We start from the raw sequence: 19,388 nt of genomic DNA on the forward strand, positions 1-19,388 counted from the left end.
ACGTTGGCATCACTACATATAAATGTCCGTTCCCTTGGTAACGTATAACAACGACGGACGCGGATTCGGAATTGCAATTGAAACGAAGTGAAGTTTTTCCTATCAATTCAAGTGAACAATTTGAGCAAAATGATTATAATATCTCTCTAAGTAACTGTTCGGGTGGTAAATTAAAGTTTGTTGTGCCTCAAGTTAAGTTTCACGAGCGATTTGACGACTGAAACGGCTGAAAAAAATTAATGAAAAACCGACGGCGAAAAAGTGAAAATATAGTGATAAATATTAATTGGTCACTAATCTCTGTAAATTAGTGTAATTAATGACCGAAAAAGTAATAGAACTTATGGAATGCAATGTTTATTGCTGCGAGATGCAAGATCTTATTACGGGTAGCAGGTTAGTTGAACTAATTTTATATTTTTGTGATGGTTTCCCGGGTCTACGAGAGCATGTTGGTACACTGAAGAAGGGAAGGGATGGGTGATATCCGGTGCCATGCTGACTGCCATAAATGGACTCTGACGACCTTGTCGTTAAAATGCTCTCCTATCAACACATTTCGCCTACTGTGTTCCACAGTTACGGCTGGCATCTTGCTTCGCACCGCGGCAAATCTTGGAATCTTCCGCCGTGATCTCCATCGATCTGTGCACTCTGACAGCCTCGTAGACCTAGACCTCTTTTCTGGAAGAAACTCTTCAGGATCCTGCACAGGTAGTCAGGGACCTTTAGTCTGTGCAGTGATGCTGAGATGGCCTTCCAGCTGGTGCTATTGAAGCCATTTTTGACGTCTATCGTTATCACGGCGCAGTAGCGATTACCCCTTCGCTTCTGCTTGGCAAACTTTTCAGTCTTCTCGATTACCGTTCGGGTTGCATCAACCCTACACTCACTTTTCCGGAGTTCATATTGCATTGCAATTGATCCGTGGATTTCTTCAGTCTTTTGAGGATAATTCTTTCCAGCAGTTGCCTGAATGTATTCAGCATATAAATTGGTCTGTATGATGCTGAGTCCTCGGGTGGTTTTCCTGGATTCACTAGTAATACTAGCCTCTGCATCTTCCACATGTCCGGAGAGAGGCGTTCTTCCAGACAGATCTATTGTACCGTCCCAAATATGTCCGAAAATTCTTGGATTGCCGCTTATGGGGCTACATTAGGAATCCTATCGGGGCCGGGCATCTTCCTTAGGTTTAGATTTTTGGCCATCGCTGCAAGCATCTCGTTGGAGACCTGTACATTCTCAGCGTCTTCGTCTGTGACGGTTTAGGTCGTACCTCGGGAAAAGGCTCTCTACGATGGCTTTCATCTCTTTTGGGTATATGTCAATTGCTATAGCTGATCCTTTCACCTTCGCCATTACGATATGGCACGCTCTGCCCCATGGGGCTGTCGGCAGAGTCTCGGCACATTTGGCATCTTTGTAGTACCTCGTTTTGCTCACTTTCATCGCCCTTTTTGAGTGCGGTTCTTGCTGTATGGAACACCACCCTACACTCTTCTCGTATTGCCGTAGTTCTCGCTCTCTGAACTCGTCTTCTGGCTCTGAGACAACTACTGCGGAAAAGTTAAATACTGAAAGTCAGAGTCAAATTGAAATTCTAAAATTAAAAATGGAAAACAAAGAGTCAATAGCGAAGGCAAAATTTTAATCAAAAGTCAAAAATCCACAGGCGAAAGTTCAAAGATTAAAAATCAAAGGACAATTTCAAAAATCGTAAGTCAAAAGTCTATAGTTAAAAGGCAAACATCAATATTTGAGTCGAAATTTAAAACTGAAATTAAAAATTCCGAACGCAAAGGTTAACAGCCGCATCTGAAAAGTTAAAGGTATGAAATCAAAAGTCAAAAAAGTATAATGGTCTGTGTTTAAGGGCACGAACGCTGGGTTTACGCGTAGAACTACACTGAGAAAACTTTTCGTATAGTTTCTATGTGTCCCACACATAGATTTTTGCAATGTGCCCAGTCAATGAACTTTATATGCCAAACAGTTATAATTTATGGGTACGCGAAACTTTTGCACATACTATTCATATACGTATATTTTTTATGTGTATAATTGCACATACTTTTTATATCCGTATAATTCTTATGTGTATTTCTAGGCGAATTGTGCTTATATGCGGCACATGATAATCATCTGGGATTTCATATGGAAATTTACCATTAGTTATGTGCAGAATATTTTGAGTGTAGTAATGTAGGTACAATGCGATGCAATGCTGGACATTTTTAAATTTTCAAAAGTTTGTTACGCAAATTTATAATGTTTGTCAGATAAGGTGAAACTTTGCTTCTACCGCTAAATCTGCCGCTTTATCGATACCCTCGATTATCGCGCGTGAAGTATCGATAATAGCTTTATCGATGCTATTCTGGCGGTATTCTGAGAATTGAAAATGCCAACAAATACCGAAGCTGAATTAAAATGCTACTAATTTGGTTACAGCTGATTTAACTCTGAATACAGGTGGTAGACGCTGAATAAATTTAAGCAAAGGCCTCTGCATTCGATAAGTGTGCGAGCAGCCAACGAATGCGCTGTAAATCAGCTGCTTCACATAATAGTGTCACAAGCAGATTAGGCGCATCTTCAACTTCTCCACAACCCGTTAATATTCTCAATAATTGTACTATACTAGCTGTATAAACGATTGGTCATCCTAATAAACAACCCTTGGCGGTAGTGGCGGTTCAATTCCCGAAAGATGACGACATGCATTTTTAATTAGCTTGCATATAAGCATGCATATTCAAATTATTCGAAATTAAAAATATATCTTATGACGCAAAAGCGAAATAAATATGACACGTTACATTTTTTTAAATTTAGAAATAGATTATTTTTTGGTTGCATAAAGATTAATGAGACGTTGGTTAAGCGACTGAAAAAGCATTGCAAAACTATTTCTCGTTCTAAAAATAGAATTGACAGCATTGCGCAAATTGGTTATTTAAAACACGCAAAAGCCTCTATTAAGCTCCTTTGCAACATTGAAAGCAGCTACCCAAGTGACAATTTCATGCTGATCAAACGTTTTTTAGCTGAATTTATTCAACCTGTGGCTGAACTATGGTTGAGTTTTAGAAATAAAAACCTTTTTTCAGCTCTTAAACATCTAAGTTAAGCTTTGGGCTTGATAATAGCTGCTTTGAAGCTGTAATGTAGCTTAATAGAAACAACTGAAAACTGAAAACAAGGCGCACAAAGGTTATATAATGGGCGATATCAAGTGTTTTTTCTGCCTCAAATGAAATAGGTTGCATAAGTTCTCCAATTTCGGCTGAATAAGTATAGTAGAATTATTTACATATATTTTATTCGATGCATATTCAGCAATGGCTGAATAATAATGGCTGCTAAAATGTTTAATCATCGCATAAATGTTTCTTGGGAAGGGATTTATAAAAATTAATCAATAAAAAACACGTTGAGGCTCACTAAAACAAAGCAAGAAGTGAAATGCAAAGAAAGAAAGAAATCTGAAAGAAGGTCGAAACAAGCACACAGTTTGTCAAATGTCATAAAAAGCTATCTATATATATAAAAGTGAGCGTGAGTATGTTTGTATGTATGTTCCACCAACTCCAGAACGCCTTAATCGATCTCTACCAAACATGGCACACATATTCCTTGATATAAGGGAATCAGCACTGAGGTGTTGACAAGAGGGGGGAAGCCATAACTCCGAAATGCCTGGATGGTTCCTCACCAAACTTGGCATACATGTTCCTTGACGTAAGGGAATCAGTATTGAAGGGTTGACAAGAAGGAGGGGGTTTCATAACATTAGGGAATCAGCAATGGGAAGTTGACAAAGGGGGGCGGGGGATCCCTAATAAGGGGGGAAGAGATCTAAATAAGTAAAAGGGGTTGCGTTTTTCTTGCATTTGAACCGATTGCAGTTGTGCAACTGACTTTGAGAAAAGCGGGGGGTTCCACCGAGGAGTAATGTATGGTAAATAAACCTTCGTTTCGTTTCCATTGTAGTGATTTTCAGCGAGCAAACCGATGCATAATTAGCTACATGACAGAAGGGGAAACTGTTTCGCCATAGCTCCGGAACTTCTGGACTGTTCTTCACCAAACGTCGTTTGTCAAAGACATGTTTTTTGGCATAAAACAATCAGCACCGGGGGGTTGACAAAAGAGGAAGACGGTCTCTTACAATGGGAAAGAAAAGTTCAAATGTATAAAGGGGGAATAGGGTGGCCATTAAAAAGGGGGAGGCTCAAAAACGTAAAAAAGGCTTTGTGTCAATTTATAGGGATTATCGAGAAGAAGACAGATTTACAAGTGGTTGGGGGACAACGTGAAAGTAACTGACAAAAAGAGTAGACATATCCAAATGAAAAAAAAGGGTTTTGTTTCTTGCATTATGAGAGTTTTCGTTACAAAAACAGATGTACAAGTGACGGAGTGACAAAGGGGCCGCGAGTGAGATCGGGCTAGTTTCAGCTAGTTTAATATGTTTGTGAAGGTAAATGCGATAGTTTTTCTCATGCAACGTGAGTAATAGTAACGTGCGAAGTTGTGTTATCTTTGTTTACGAGAAATGCAATTTTAAATAGTTTGTTGCATGATTTCGTAAAACTATGAACTGTACTCGGTCCTGGGGGTACTCGTCGCCAATTCGTTGAGCGTATCGACACACTCAGGTTGGCTTCAACCTGGTCGAGCCATCTACCACGTTCAGCTCCTCTATTCCTGGTGCCGGTGGAGTTCTTGAAGAGAACGCATTTCACTCACAGTCGTCCGGCATCCTAGCGACGTGGCTGGCCCACTGCACTGCTGCGGGTGTTTGTTCCTTTCTTCAGCATTTCTCGGCCTATTTTTAACCCATATCTTTTTAGTTGCGTTTCCCGCTTTATCAAAACAATATCGGGATGCAAGTATCTATTTAGAGTAATATCAGCGTCATTACTATCGATAAAATATATCGAAATATCGCAGGTATAAAAACGGTATCGCCAAATACTAGACTCCAATGTACAGGAATCCCCCGAATAAGGCGATGGGTGGTGCTGTACGTCCACCGCGATATCCCAGCTATTCATTAACCAATAAAGTTGATTATTGGTAGTTGACTAGGTTATACAAGGTACTATCACTGTACCAAAAGTCAACCGTATTGATTATGGCACAACAAAGCGATTGCCGTGGGCGTCCAGCACCACTCACCGCCTTATTCGGGGGACTGCTGTAACGATCTTATACATGATAATGCCACCAATCGGTGACAGCGTATTAAATCTCATACGAAACATTTGTCTTTATTTAATAAAATCAATTCTTTTGAATATTATTTTCTTTATAGAAATTAAAATTCCAAAGTTGCGATGACTTTCCAGATAATTTTTCTCACCTATAAAATTCTTCGGTCACGTTTATGTACGTCTGCAGCTCATCACCAACTTACACAATAATAACAATAATTTCGTTCATTTCCGTTGTTGATTACGTACCTAATCACAATTTATCGCATCTCACTGACATTTTAATCTTGACAAAACGCAATGGAATAGGATACTAAACATCCATTATAGCTTTAGAAGTCCGCGATTAATCGCGTAATGAGACGACCACTTCAATCTCGGGAGTCGCACGATTACGGAGCTACTGCGGGGCCACGATTACGACGATTGCCGCAGCTGTGCTGGCTTGGTTAGCAATAAAACAAAAACCCGAACGGCATTCCAACGATGATTCCATTTTCTGCGCACAATTAAACGCTAATCAAGCCGGCTAGCTGGCTAATTGAATCGGATAGCTTAGGCAAAGCAGACCAACTGCACCAACCCGCGCAAACCCAATATGTTTATCTAACATTTCCTCGGGTTGGGTGTGATGAAATTTCAAATTAGATTGGATTGAAGTCATTTCGTTTTCTCAGCATTCGCTCAGCACTTGGATGCAATGACTGAAGGTGACATTAAATGGAGGTCGTAATTTGAAGTGCCGTGGCTAACGTTCAACGCTAGCATGCATTGGCCAATGTTAAAGCTCGCTCTCACTACCGGTGCGATGCAGTGCCACCGGTGATGACCAACGGCTCATTTCCTTTTCACCGCGCACCGCACCGTGATATTTGAAAATTGACATTCATGCAAAGCACATCTCGTTTCGCGCTTGGATTAGCGCCTTTTGAAGCGCCGGATCTAGACAAAAAAATGCAAACAAAAGCTGCAAGCAGGTCGAGCATTTCCCACCACTTCCATGTTGGACGGATTTATGCTGGCCGCGACAGGTAGGCAGTGTTTATGCTAATCCGCTTGTGCTACTGGATCGTTTATTATGTTAATTTGGTTGAAAATGCACGTGGTCGTTGTGCCGTGAGGCCATTCACTTGAATCGAGTGCGACGGTAATATATACCTACTCTAGTCCGCGGAGTTACATTCTTGAATCGACACATAGAAGGTGTCTCCGATTAAGATCTATACCAGACGGACACTCTTTCGAAGCTATTGTTCGACCGTTTCTCAGCCTTGCAGAGCAGTGCTCATTATATTTATCTCCGGTTGCAAAAATTTCTTAATAAATGAAAATTATTTGCATGTACTGTGTTCTAATTAATGTTTCTACTTCTTTCAACAGCTCTCTGCATGGTGATCGCCTGCGTGTCGTTTCCCTTCGGGTGGAACTCGGATGAGTTCAGGAAGATCTGCGGTCCGGAATCGAACCGCTTCGAAGCCGGTCTGTGTGGCCTGAGATGGGCCTATCCGCTGGCAATTATCGGTAATGCAAAATCCAGTAAACTTTCCTTCACTTGTAGCTAACTAATGCAATGTTATATTGCACTTTCCCATAATTTCTCTTCCAACGCACTATGCGTGTGTGCAGCTTGCATCGATGGATTTATCTTAGCAACGTTGTCGTTTATCCTAGCCACACGCCACGTTCGGTTACAACCGGAGCCGCAGTATCAGAGCAGCATGTACAAGGGTAAGCGGTTCAACTGTGCCATTCTGATAGAAATCCCATTGCGCTATACAATGCAATCTCGTTTCGTTTCAGGTGAAATTAACAACGCCTACGTCACGGATGCCGTCAGCATCGCCGGTTCGCGCAAGTCGTTGAACCTGCAGCCGGTTCTGCTGGTAGCGCCACCCCATCACCACATGATGACCGGCAACGACACCCTGTCCAGCCGGGCAGCCAGCCGATACGGAGCTCCACGGCCGGACTACCACAGCTCGCTGCATCAGTTCCAGCTGTAAAGGCCAACGGACGATGGACTTTTATTCCTGAATTGAACTAAAGCCGGATTGCAGTTGTTGAAGCCCGGCGAACGCGCTGTATAGAAGATAGACTGTTTGTGTGGAAAGTATGTCTTATCTTAGCCCAGATAATTCTTGGAGTGCAATAAGATAAAACGTTATTTTCCTAACATAATAGAACGAAGCAATGAACAAAGATATTGTAATTAGCAACGCTACTGGTTGGTTTAGATTTAGATTGCCGTATTTAAAGCAGCATTTTAATCGTCCCCTGATTCCTGCGTGATCAGAATGAGCTTCAGTGCGTTCAATCCGGATGCGAAAAGTGCACGTTTTCGCATCTAAAAGTTCGAACGATTCCTACATCAAAGACGTGAACCAAGTTGTTTGCAAGTGACGGTTCGCCTTGCTTGCAAGCAGTGTTGGATATTATTAGCAACAAATTATTGCATTTTAATTTATTTTCTTCGCCTTGAAAATAAAATTTTACATTTTATTGTAAGTAGGTTAGATTAACAGCCGGCACGAATATCTGTTTGCACGGTGCTATTGCAGATCGAATAGGGCTGCAAAGTACTAGTACCCTTCTATTGCGTAACTTGTTATTTACAGTTTTACAGTACCTTAGGCGTTATAGTGAAAAATATACGAAATTTTAGCTTAGGCCATGTAGAAACTATGATGATGTGATGACCACCACCGTTTGATTGCGGGTAGTTGTATTTTTAACCGTTATGTGTGCAACAGGGTACCCGGGTACCTTTTCAGTTTTAAAATTGTTATAACTCATTCAATTTAAAACATACGTAATTGAAATTTTGCGACATCGTAGAACTCGTTGATCTTAAGTAATTGAAGTTTTTTTGGTGCATATCCATGCATTGGGATTACCAATGAGAGGCACTTGAATTTTTTTATTACGTAGGAGGGCGACAAGGGTACCCGGGTACCCATGATTTGCTATGTTCATAACTTTGGCTAATTTGAACCGATTTGGATGAAACCAGTGGCATTTGATTCGTACATTTATCTTGTTTTGATTAGATAAAGCATTTGGCCATAAAATGACATGTAGGTCCCGGGAATCGGTAATTCCGGAGCAATGTCCGGTACAACGTGGGAAGCCACTTGTTTTGAAAGAATATCAGCTTTCAGCAAAGCTATTAGCTTTGAACTTGACATTGTGAACCCTGTTTTCATCTTATTATATAAATTGGTGGCTTTAAATCGCATTGGCCATTCCAGAATTGGGTTCCTGTAGGGTTACAGATGGCCAGTTGGGTGCCTAATCCGATATTAGGATTGGTTTAGCGGATCTCTTAGATGTTTTGAACTGATATGGCCAGTTTAGTACTGATTAATAATTTTAGAACTGGTTCCAAATGTATAACGGATGGTTCTACGTTTTGAACTGTTCTGAAAATGCTAAGCATTATCTTGAATCCTGCGGTATCATCTGGGATCCCGTAGAAACCATTTTCGAAATAACCAATCAAAATAAATCGAAATGTAAAAAATATCACCTACCGAACTAATTCCAAGAACTTTGATACCCATATTGCTAGGTTTTACCTCCAATCCTAAACTGGCCACCCATGACCCCACAGGAACCTACTCCGGAATGGCCAACCTGATTCATCTCGTTAAATGAAATAATTCATTGTATGAATTTTTAGAATTTTTATATCCGCATGACTGATTTTCCTGCAATACAATCAATTCTCTACCTCACAGCGGACACTCTGTCGGAATTCCGGAATTTTGAGCCCCGTATGTCTTTTAATGGCCAAATGGCCAAATAATTCAAAACTAGATAAATTAACGAATCAAATGACACTTATTTCATCAAATTCGGTTTAAAATTGTTGATGTTATAACAATATCAATTTTGGGTACCCGGGTACCCTTGTCGCCCTCCTAAAGGTGTTTTTTTGTCGCACACATAACGGTTAACGGATAAAGTCAATAAGTTAGTTGAGCTCTACATATTTAGCTATTACCGAATGCGGAATTTCGTGATCAGAAAATGGTATTAAGATAGTTTTGAAGAAAATAAACTTGAAGTTGCTGGGAGGACCTTTCATCAAACATGAAATAACGTCGACGAAGTCGCCAGCGGGACACTCCAGCTGGTAGCCATATTTAAAAGCCCGTATAGCACGTTTGTGGTATGCCAGGCCATTCGAGAACGACACCGACAAGCTGGATTACCCTAAGAAGGTGTAACTTGGTAGGTGGTTGTAGACATGCCAAAAATCATTCGACCGTTTTCGGGAACTTCTTCAGTTTTGGCTGACGCACCACAATCCAGGTATGGACATCGTAACATAAACGGTCGAGGTGGAAGCCCACATCGCCCCCAAAGTCCTCGATGGGACCGTCAAGGTCATCTACCACGTATTCCATAACCTGACTCCAGCCAAAAGCAACTACGGTCATGTCAAAAAGGAGTGGGCAGGCTTGTGGCGTTCGGAGTGACGCGGTTTCGCAGAATGCTATTTGGTTGACGACTTGGTCGACGACGAACTCTGGTTCCGCCAATGTTTTCCGCTCTCGTTCAAAACCATCCAGAGCAATACCAAGGACGACACATATCTGAAGCATTCGCTTCGTCAACAAAAGCTAGCCATCGAAGAAGCCAGCGTCGTAGCTGGATGCCATTTGGAGGCAACTCAGAGTTGAGAAAAGCGTTCCATTCCAAACATGGATGGGTGTGTTAAGACAGACCGGAAAATCACTATGGAAGCCTGGGCCACACCGGAGAAACCATGGCAGCGCCTACATCTGGTCTATCTCATACCGTTGTACTACTTCCTCATCATGGTGCATTGAGACATAAAATGTTCTGAAGTAGATCAGTGCCGCGGAACCTAACTACCGCACGTTTTTTGGCCACTAGATCTTATTACGGTGTGCTGTTTGGTTGTTTACTAGCTTGTAAACATTCAAATTCTTCTCGCAGACGAATTCTTTTGATGGTGGAAGATAAAAGTAGGGTGATATCTGATAAGAGGGGAGGTCTAAATCTTCTAAATATATAAAAGTAAATGTGTGTTTGTATGTACTGCCATAACTTCGATTTGTTATATATTACACAATCAATCAATTCACACCGCTTGAATTAGTATTTTCTATCAAAACACCAGAGGTCTTCGCACTAGAATCGATGACCTTTATGTTTCGGTTTGTGACACTGAATTTGACATTATTATCCTTACCGAAACTTGGTTGAACGACCAGATTTGCTCATCGCAGCTGTTTGGAACCAACTACAACGTCTATCGCAACGATCGTGATCCGGAAAGCACTGGAAAAAAGAGAGGTGGTGGTGTACTGATTGCCGTCTCTAACCGTCTAAGCTCTTCAAGAACATCTGTCGAAGTGGAGTGTGAGGTAGAACGATTGTGCGTTAATATTGATGGAGGCTGTCGAACCATTTGCCTTGGCGCTGTATATCTTCCTCCTGATGTGTCAAGCTCCATTAGTGCGATCGAAAAGCATATCGATTGGGCATTAGCTGTGTCTAAAAACGTACAACCTCCCGATTTTCACCTCATTGTTGGCGACTTCAATCAACCGGGCCTTTCGTGGAAATGTTCTCCCAGTGGAAAATTGTATGTCGATTCTGTATACTCAACGCACACTACAGCCGGTTCAGCACTGGTGGATGGAATGACGGTCTTGAATATCGAACAAATAAACCCCGTCTACAAAGTCTACGGTCGAACACTGGATCTCGTTCTTGCTAACGGCAACGCAATCGGGTACTGCGCTATAACTGAAGCAGCTGAACCGCTAACAAATGCCGACGAACATCATCTTCCGTTAATTGCTAATTTGCGGTGTCCTTCGCTTGTCAAATTCAACGATCTGGCAGATGGAAGAGACTTCGATTTTTATCGTGCTGATTTTCCTGGGCTGAATCTGGCTCTGCAAAGAATTGATTGGTCAATCCTGGATGTGGATGACGTAGATGAAGCAGAGCTTTTGTTCAATCAAACTTTTACCTCGCTGTTTTGTACATATGTTTCCAAACCTAAAGTGAAACATAAACCACCGTGGTCTGCGTGCACCTCAAGCGCAAAAGAGATGGTGCATTAAAAAGGTACTCTCGGTCTCGCAATGTAAGCACTAAACTAGATTTTACTAGTGCAAGTTCGCGGGACAGAAACTATAACCGCCAATTGTATTCAATTTACGTTAATCGGAAGCAACACGACTTGAGACGAAACCCCAAAAAGGTCTGGTCATTTGTAAACGAAAAACGCAAGGAGAGCGGTCTTCTTGCTAAAATGTTTCTTGGTGAGCAATCATCTACTAGGCTCGAAGACCTGCTTCCGGGTTATTTTCTCCACAAGTTTCGAGTGTTTTCGGCGATTGTTATGTAGGGTCTTTTTCTAATTCCCGTCGTAATAAGTAAAGCCATTCTAATTTCCATCATTTGCTGGATGGATTTAGTGAATACTCCAAAAGTTCTTGTGCTGATTTGACTAAAACACACTTACCTTCCGGTCCGTAAACTTTGAAATCACTGAAAAGCGACTATTAAAGCATATTATTGAAATTACGCGACTGACTTTATTTCTAAAATTCGTCGTACCGTTTTAAAATCCGTCCATCAAAATTTTTCATCGTCCGAACTAAAAATCACAACAATATTTACGAAGCTAACGCGCATTTATTTGTGTAGGACGGCATGACAAATGTTCATCTGCAAAATTTCTGTAGGTCAGGCAAGTTTTTCTGGCTGTAGAATAACGACAATGGTTTGCGTGAGTTATTTTCATTTATGAATGACGGAAATTAAAACGATTAGTCGACATTCACCCTTATTCTGCGAGGCGAGTGACGTGACTATTGTCTATTGTGACAATTGTCACCTAGATGACTCGCTTTGTCACTTAGGTGACAGGGGTTTGTTACCTAGGTGACTCGGTTGTCACCTAGGTGACTCGACTCCCCGTGGCGAGTCACGGCGAGTGACAATTGTCGTATAGAGTCACGTGACTCGCAGAATAAGAGTGATTGTCTACTTCGTCGCACGAAAAGACGTAGGAAATTTGGCTGGTAGGACTTCTTTAATGATAAAAAGCATTTAAATATATCTCAGCTCACTTTGATTGATCGCGTATGATAGACAACTAACTAAAATATTCGGGAATAACTAGTTTTGCATTGTGTGTCATAAAAATGCTGATATTTTTTAATAATTTGTGTTGGATAGGACGGAAATAGGCAATTACGACGATGTAGCAACATACCCTATCTACTGAAGAGATCGAGAATGTTATTAAGCTCGTTCCAGTGAACCTCTGCCATATCAGGATTGTTAGTTTCTCCGAGAATGAAGTTATGAATGCTTTTAATAAGTTGAAATCGTCTGCCAATCCTGGGCCGGATGGTAGGGTAATTTATCCTATAGTGGATCCTTTACCTATAATAGACCTCGGGTACAGTTTCGGCGTTTATTAGCTTGTGCTTCTACCACACATTCCAGTTTATAAAGATTTAGCTACATTCAATTATTAATGCCTTAAAAACGACATTTTCAACAAGTTAGGGTCCATTATAGGTTAACAACGCAAAAGATTTCGCCATTAGTGGATCCTCTCCATGCAAAATATACTAGAATTCCTATAATGGACCCGGTCGCTATCCTATTGTAAACCACAAGGTCCATTAAAGGAAAACGGACATTCCAGTCTGTTTTAAAAAATGCGCAAAATATAGAGATTTTCAACATAAATTGATATTTTTTAGGCTTAATCGAAAGCTACTCGTATTGTAAGTGTCGTAGGTTGCGCGTTTAGCGTTACCAGTTTAAAATAATTCGTGGAAGAAAACTACTCAAGTACTAACTGGTCTACTAATGGTTAATTTACCCTATTCCTGCTCTCATACTGAAAAAATGCGCATTCCCACTCGTACATCCATTGTGCAAGATAATCAACCGATCTCTTCGCGAGGAAAAGTTTCCATCAATTTGGAAGACGTCCTTTGTTTTCCCCGTATTTAAAAAAGGAAATAAAAGCGATGTTTCAAACTACCGAGGTATCACTTCACTTTGTGCGGGATCTAAAGTATTTGAAATACTCATAAGCGATGCAGTACAGCGCAATGTCACTTGTTACAGCTCAGCTGATCAGCACGGGTTCCACCCTGGTCGTTCAATTAACACAAACCTGGTTGAATTTATTTCATTTTGTATCCAGCAAATCGAGAATGGAGCCCAGGTGGACACAGTGTACACCGATATTAAAGCTGCGTTCGATCGTGTCAACCATCGTCTGCTTTTAGCGAAATTGTAGCGCCTAGGAGCTTCTGATTCATTCGTGCGTTGGCTAACATCATTTCTATCCAACCGCTTCCTATTAGTAAAACTAGTAGACTACAAGTCTCAAGAGTTCCGGATTAAGTCAGGCGTGCCACAGGGCAGTAATTTGGGACCGCTGTTATTTTCGCTTTCCTTCAATGACGTATGCTTAGCACTGCCACCTGGTTGTCGGATAATGTATGCTGACGAAATAAAAATCTTTCGCGTCGTACGGTCGAAGGAGGACTGCTGGCGGCTTCAACAGTTAGCAGATTTGTTTTTTAAATGGTGCTCGTGTAACCGACTTACTATCAGTATAGCAAAGTGCTTGGTAATTTCGTTTAGCAGAAAAAAATCGCCTCTAGACTACTGCTACACCATTAATTGCCAGCCTATTCAACGTGAAACAGTAGTGAAGGATCTCGGAGCTCTGTTGGACACCGAATTGACCTTCCAATGCTACTATGTAGCAATCAGGTTGATTATATTGGCCCTTTGCTGTATCTTCGTTAAGTTAGCAAATAAAGCATGGTATACTAGAAATTATGGTTAGTTGGTTATGCGTATGTATTGGTTCCTTGTATACAAGTTAGCCGAGTTTCCAATTTTACTCTTTCTTAGAGCCTCTCATTCGCGATTCGCTAGATGGAATCTCTAAGCACGAAGCTTGCCGGTAGATTCTTCTTATAGAAGAGTTCAATAAACTCTAGGGATGAAATGATTAGATGCATGCAACTAAAGATAAAAAGAGATGTTTGATCGGATTTGTATGATCGCAGAAATTCGCTATAGAATATTCGTTTTCCAACCAAATCTCGTTTGTTCTGAGGAATTTCCCCCAATTTCGCTTCGATCATTTTAAACTGATCAGTTAACGAAATCGGGAAACTCCTCAAAAGGGAGTAACAGGGAGTGGACCCTAACTTACTTACTTACTTACTTAATTGGCCTAACGTCTTACGACAAGGCGTGCGCAGTATAATTTCTACATCTGTTTCGGTCCATGGCAACTGATCTCCAGTTCCGCGGGCATCCAGTGCTCGCCAGATCTCACTCCACCTGGTCTTGCCACATCGCTCGCTGTGCCCCTCTTCGTGTTGTTCCTACCGGATTCGATGCGAAAACCATTTTTGCAGGATAGTTGTCCGGCATTCTAGTAGCATGTCCTACCCAACGTATCCGTTCAGCTTTAACCACTTTCTGAATACTTGGTGCGCCGTAGAGACGCGCGAGCTCGTGGTTCATTCTTCGCCTCCATACACCGTTCTCTTGCACTCCGCCAAAGGTGGTTCTTAGCACCCGCCGTTCAAAAACTCCGAGTGCGCGTAGGTCCTCTTCTAGCAGTGTCCACGTTTCATGCCCGTAGAGGACAACCGGTCTAATTAGCGTTTTGTACAGTGTGCACTTTGTACGGGGGCTCAGATTGTTCGACCGCAAGTGTTTGTGGAGTCCGTAGTAGGCCCGACTTCCGCTGATAATACGCCTTTTAATCTCACGACTAGTATTGTTGTCCTCTGTTGCCAGCGAGCCAAGGTATACGAACTCGTCGACTACCTCGAACTCATCCCCGTCGATTACCACGGTGCTGCCCAAGCGGGCCCTGTCGCGCTCGGTCCCGCCCGCCGGCATATACTTCGTCTTAGACGTAAGTACTTATCTTCAATCCAATCTTCTCTGCTTCGCGTTGTAGTCTGGTGTACTGAACTTCCACCGCCTCAAATGTTCTGCCGACAGCATCCACGTCGTCAGCAAAGCAGATAAATTGAAAATGGTGCCCCGCATTTCGATCGCCGCTCGTCTTATAACACCTTCAAGCGCAATGTTAAATAGCAGGCAGGAAAGACCATCTCCTTGTCGAAGTCCCATGCGAGATTCGAATGGGTCCGACAATCCACCCGAGATTCTCACACAGCACTGGATAAGTGCTCAGCCATGATAAGTCCAGTAAGCTTACTCGAAAGGCCGTTTTCGTCCAAAATTTTCCATAGCTCTTGTCGGTTTACGCTATCATATGCGGCTTTGAAATCGATGAACAAGTGGGGACGTGGGGACTCGGAATTCACGACACTTCTGGAGGATCTGCCGCAGGGTGAAGATTTGGTCCGTTGTAGACCGACCCTCCATGAAGCCGGCCTGGTAACTTCCCACAAATCTATTGGCTATTGACGATAGTCGATGAAAGATGACTTGGGACAGCACTTTATAGGCGGCAGTGATAGTGATTGCTCGGTAGTTCTCACAATCCAGTTTATCACCTCTTTTGTATATAGGGTAGATAACCCCGTCTTTCCACTCCTCCGGTAGTAGTTCCGTATCCCAAATCTTGACAATCAGTCGATGCAGACAGCCGGTTAACTTGTCCAGGCCCATTTTAATAAGTTCCGCTCCAATGCCATCCTTTCCCGCTGCTTTGTTTTCTTCAGCCGCTGGATGGCTTCTTTAACTTCCCTTATCGATGGGGGTGGCACATCTTCGTCGCTTGCTGCACCAACGTGGTCACTTCCTCCGCTATCATGGTCTTCCGCCTGCACGCCATTCAGGTGTTCATCGTAGTGCTGCTTCCACCTTTCGATCACCGCACGGTCGTCAGTTAAGATACCTCCATCTTTATCTCTGCACTTTTCGGCCCGCGGCACGAAGCCTTTGCGAGATCCATTGAGTCTCTTATAGAACTTCCGTGTGTCGTGAAGCGGTACAGCTGTTCGAGTTCTTCGCACTCCTGCTCCTCTTGGTGGCGCAACGCAGCATTTGTACCCGCACTGCGTTCTTCTCAGCCAATATCTGCTGGCATTTCTCGTCAAACCGTTTGTTACGTCAATTCGGTGGCACACGGCCTAGGACGTTGTCCGCTACGCTGTTAATGGCTGTTTTCACGGCATTCCAACAGTCTTCAAGAGGTCACCCAGCTTCATCCAGCTCACCCTCTTCCGGCAGCACGGTTTCGGCGGGCGCCGGTATCGTTTGTTGTTTACAACAGATAGTTTTTGACGTATCCTTACCATCACTAGGTAGTGATCCGAATCAATGGTCCCTAACATGAGTCCCTAACATGTCCCTAGCATGTCCCTAACATGAGGGCGGAATATCAAAATGAAAAAGAGCCCAAACTTCTCAAAAAGATTCCCTATTTGGAAAGCAATTCGCAAGCTACACATCGCTTTCGTAATAGCTGGAACTCACTGCTTCTAAAGAGATTTTCTGAAGCACAGTAAGGTTGACTGCCTCTTCTGGCGCGACCTGTCATGCTGGTAAGTTAGTGGAGTCTGAATGTGAATTGATAAAGTGGTTAGTTGTGAAGGGAAAACTGAAGTAGAGCGTGTTGCTGTTTCTGACGAAGAAAACTTTATTCGGAAATGGAATTTGTGAAATTTTCAACTTGCGAAACAGTTGGTACAAAAGATCATGGGTCGTGGGAAAAGTTCACGCAATGGCTTATGGTTAAAAATCAGGTTGAAACCATAGTTTCAATAAAAAAATATTTCGCAAATTTTTCAGCTTATCAGCTTGTCAAGTTTTCGAAAAGTAGATAAGCAGAAACATATCTGTTAAGTCTTATTCCTTGTTGCTCTCAGCCATTTTTTTTGCTAAATAACGCACCCACCCTTAATTGTGTTCATGATATATGAACAGCCTATAGCCAGAGTTTAAGTGGAAACAATGTAGTACGAGAAAGAGCACTGCTTTATTTTAATTCACCTGATATACGGACATATTCGTAAGTGGTGGTCCCACAGCGCCTATTTATCACTTGCGTGAAAGTTCATTCCACATAAGTTACAAGCATGCAATGGTGAACAAGTGGATTCACCATCGATCGCATACAAGTTTGACAAGCAATGTATTGCAAGTAACTTGTTACAGTACAAGCGCGATTTTGTTATAAAACAAAATCGAACACGTAGTGTAAAGCAATTTGTTTTCGTAACAGCATTAGATTTGGCCTAATTTATTAGGATCTAACTATTTTAGGATATTTACGTTTATGCTTGGATTGGAAAGTGGAAAGGAACTTGAGTCGGGGAAATAATTTTAATACCCTACCTACTGGTATCAAAAGGCCGTACTGCAATTTGTTTGTTGTTATATTCTTAACTTAGTATTATGAAAATGCGGTTCTATCATCTTTTCTACAATCGTTCTTGAGGCAATCAACTAAGACTGGAAAAGTTCCAGGAAATCACAAACTAATTAATGTTCAAACTCTGGTGTGTCACGATTAATACAATCCCGTTTGATTTGAGAGTTTGTTCAACTTATCTTTGAGAAGTTGTGTCTGTATAGTAAAGCTAGCAAAGCTTACTATTGGCTTTGAAGTTAGCAAAAAACTCAATTTCCTGAACATCAGCTTTCTTCAGCTGGTGTGTCTATGTACGAGCTTACCTATAATTACAATTTGAAAGGTGTTTCATTAATTAAACTTAACTTCTCGACACTGTTCTACCCCTGTGTGTGTGCAAACACAATTAACTAATTATAATTCTCACCGGAGGGCAACTTTTCGAAACACAAAGACTTTGTTGCATAAATTTCACCGCTCGTCGTTACTGCTGATGGCAAAGTTTTCCCCCCGGCGACTGTTTGCAAGAAAATTTGCTTAAAGCTTTTCACCTTATTCCTTCCAGTCTGCGCCATCATGATGCGGAGGAAACATCAAAAGATCGCACGCTTTGAACAGTCCCGTTCTGCTATTTATTCCTTTAGCCGAAAGGAACGTACGCCTGTTAGGTAGCTGTGAATGTCTTTTCGCGCAAACCCAAACGGCCCGACAGCCAGCGCAGCGCCACGATGTCTAACGGCGAAATTGGTGGGCGGCAATTACGACGGAGAGCCTTTTCCTGCCTAGCAGTCACCCACCAACCCACTCAGCGGCGGGCAGGGAGGCACGTTGGATGGCACGCGTGCTCTTTAAATAACTTATCGTGAACTGAATACACATTCAATCGTTTATTCAGCGTGTATTTCCGCTCGGATTCTACGCAAAGGTGTCTAGTTAAGCCGTTGTTCGTCGGACTGAATGACTCGACAGGATCGACGTTACGTGTGACACGGTAGACAACAGTTGTTTTTTGCTCCGTGCTTGGAATTGTTTATTATGTAAATCAGTTGATTACCGCTTGTAAAATGCCTAGACGACTTGGCTATTATTAGACGAATAAAGCTGTCGTCCAGTCATCAATTGAGTAAGTATATTGCGAACTGATCTCATTAGAATCGGTTTACATAATTCCGAAGTAAATCAAGGTTGTTCAGGGAAAATGATTGGATTAGTATGACCGTGAGGTCAATTAGCTGTTTTGTAATATCCTCCTTTGGAACAAAAACTAGCTCAATTTGGTGAACAATATTTACAATCTTTATTTATGTACAGGTAAAACCGACAAATATATATATATTTTTTAAAAAATCTTTACATTCTACATTAACCTACGGTTGAAGACCAAATTCGGACATATGTACAGTTGATTTGCAAGTGTGGTTGACTTTCGGCTTAAACTTGTTACTTGACTAAATTAGAACCTATCAGTTATTATCGATAACTTGAGCAATCATCATTTGGATTGAGCATCTGGGACGGAATGGAGGTTAACTATACTAGCTCGCGCTTGGTGGAATATCAATGCAATATGAACTAATTCTTACACGTGTACAGAAACTGAGAATTGAAACAGACAAAACTTCTATAAAGGATTGTAACTTTTTTTTTTTGTTCAAACAGGCACACTAGAAAAACACAGTTTCTATCACCGCATTAAATGTCTAACTGGGCGAAAAAAATTCGCTGAATATGAATAGCCCCTAATGCTAGAGAATAAAAGTCCATGTTCACCGCGTGCGTGGTGACGGCACGAT

The 19,388-nt window shown here is 41.8% G+C and overlaps 1 protein-coding gene across 1 annotated transcript in view; it reads left to right on the top strand.

Moving 5' to 3' along the window:
• The window catches only part of LOC128737589 (LHFPL tetraspan subfamily member 3 protein), a 34,345-nt gene extending 27,021 nt beyond the window's left edge, over positions 1-7,324 (top strand). The window contains exons 4-6 of the mRNA XM_053832260.1: positions 6,603-6,743; positions 6,849-6,950; positions 7,023-7,324. Coding sequence (XP_053688235.1) covers positions 6,603-6,743; positions 6,849-6,950; positions 7,023-7,225 — 446 coding nt within the window. The 3' untranslated portion in view covers positions 7,226-7,324. The remainder of the gene's footprint in view (positions 1-6,602; positions 6,744-6,848; positions 6,951-7,022) is intronic.
• The last annotated feature ends 12,064 nt before the right edge of the window (positions 7,325-19,388 follow it).

This window comes from Sabethes cyaneus, chromosome 2, assembly GCF_943734655.1.
Source record: "Sabethes cyaneus chromosome 2, idSabCyanKW18_F2, whole genome shotgun sequence".
Lineage (NCBI taxonomy): Eukaryota > Metazoa > Arthropoda > Insecta > Diptera > Culicidae > Sabethes > Sabethes cyaneus.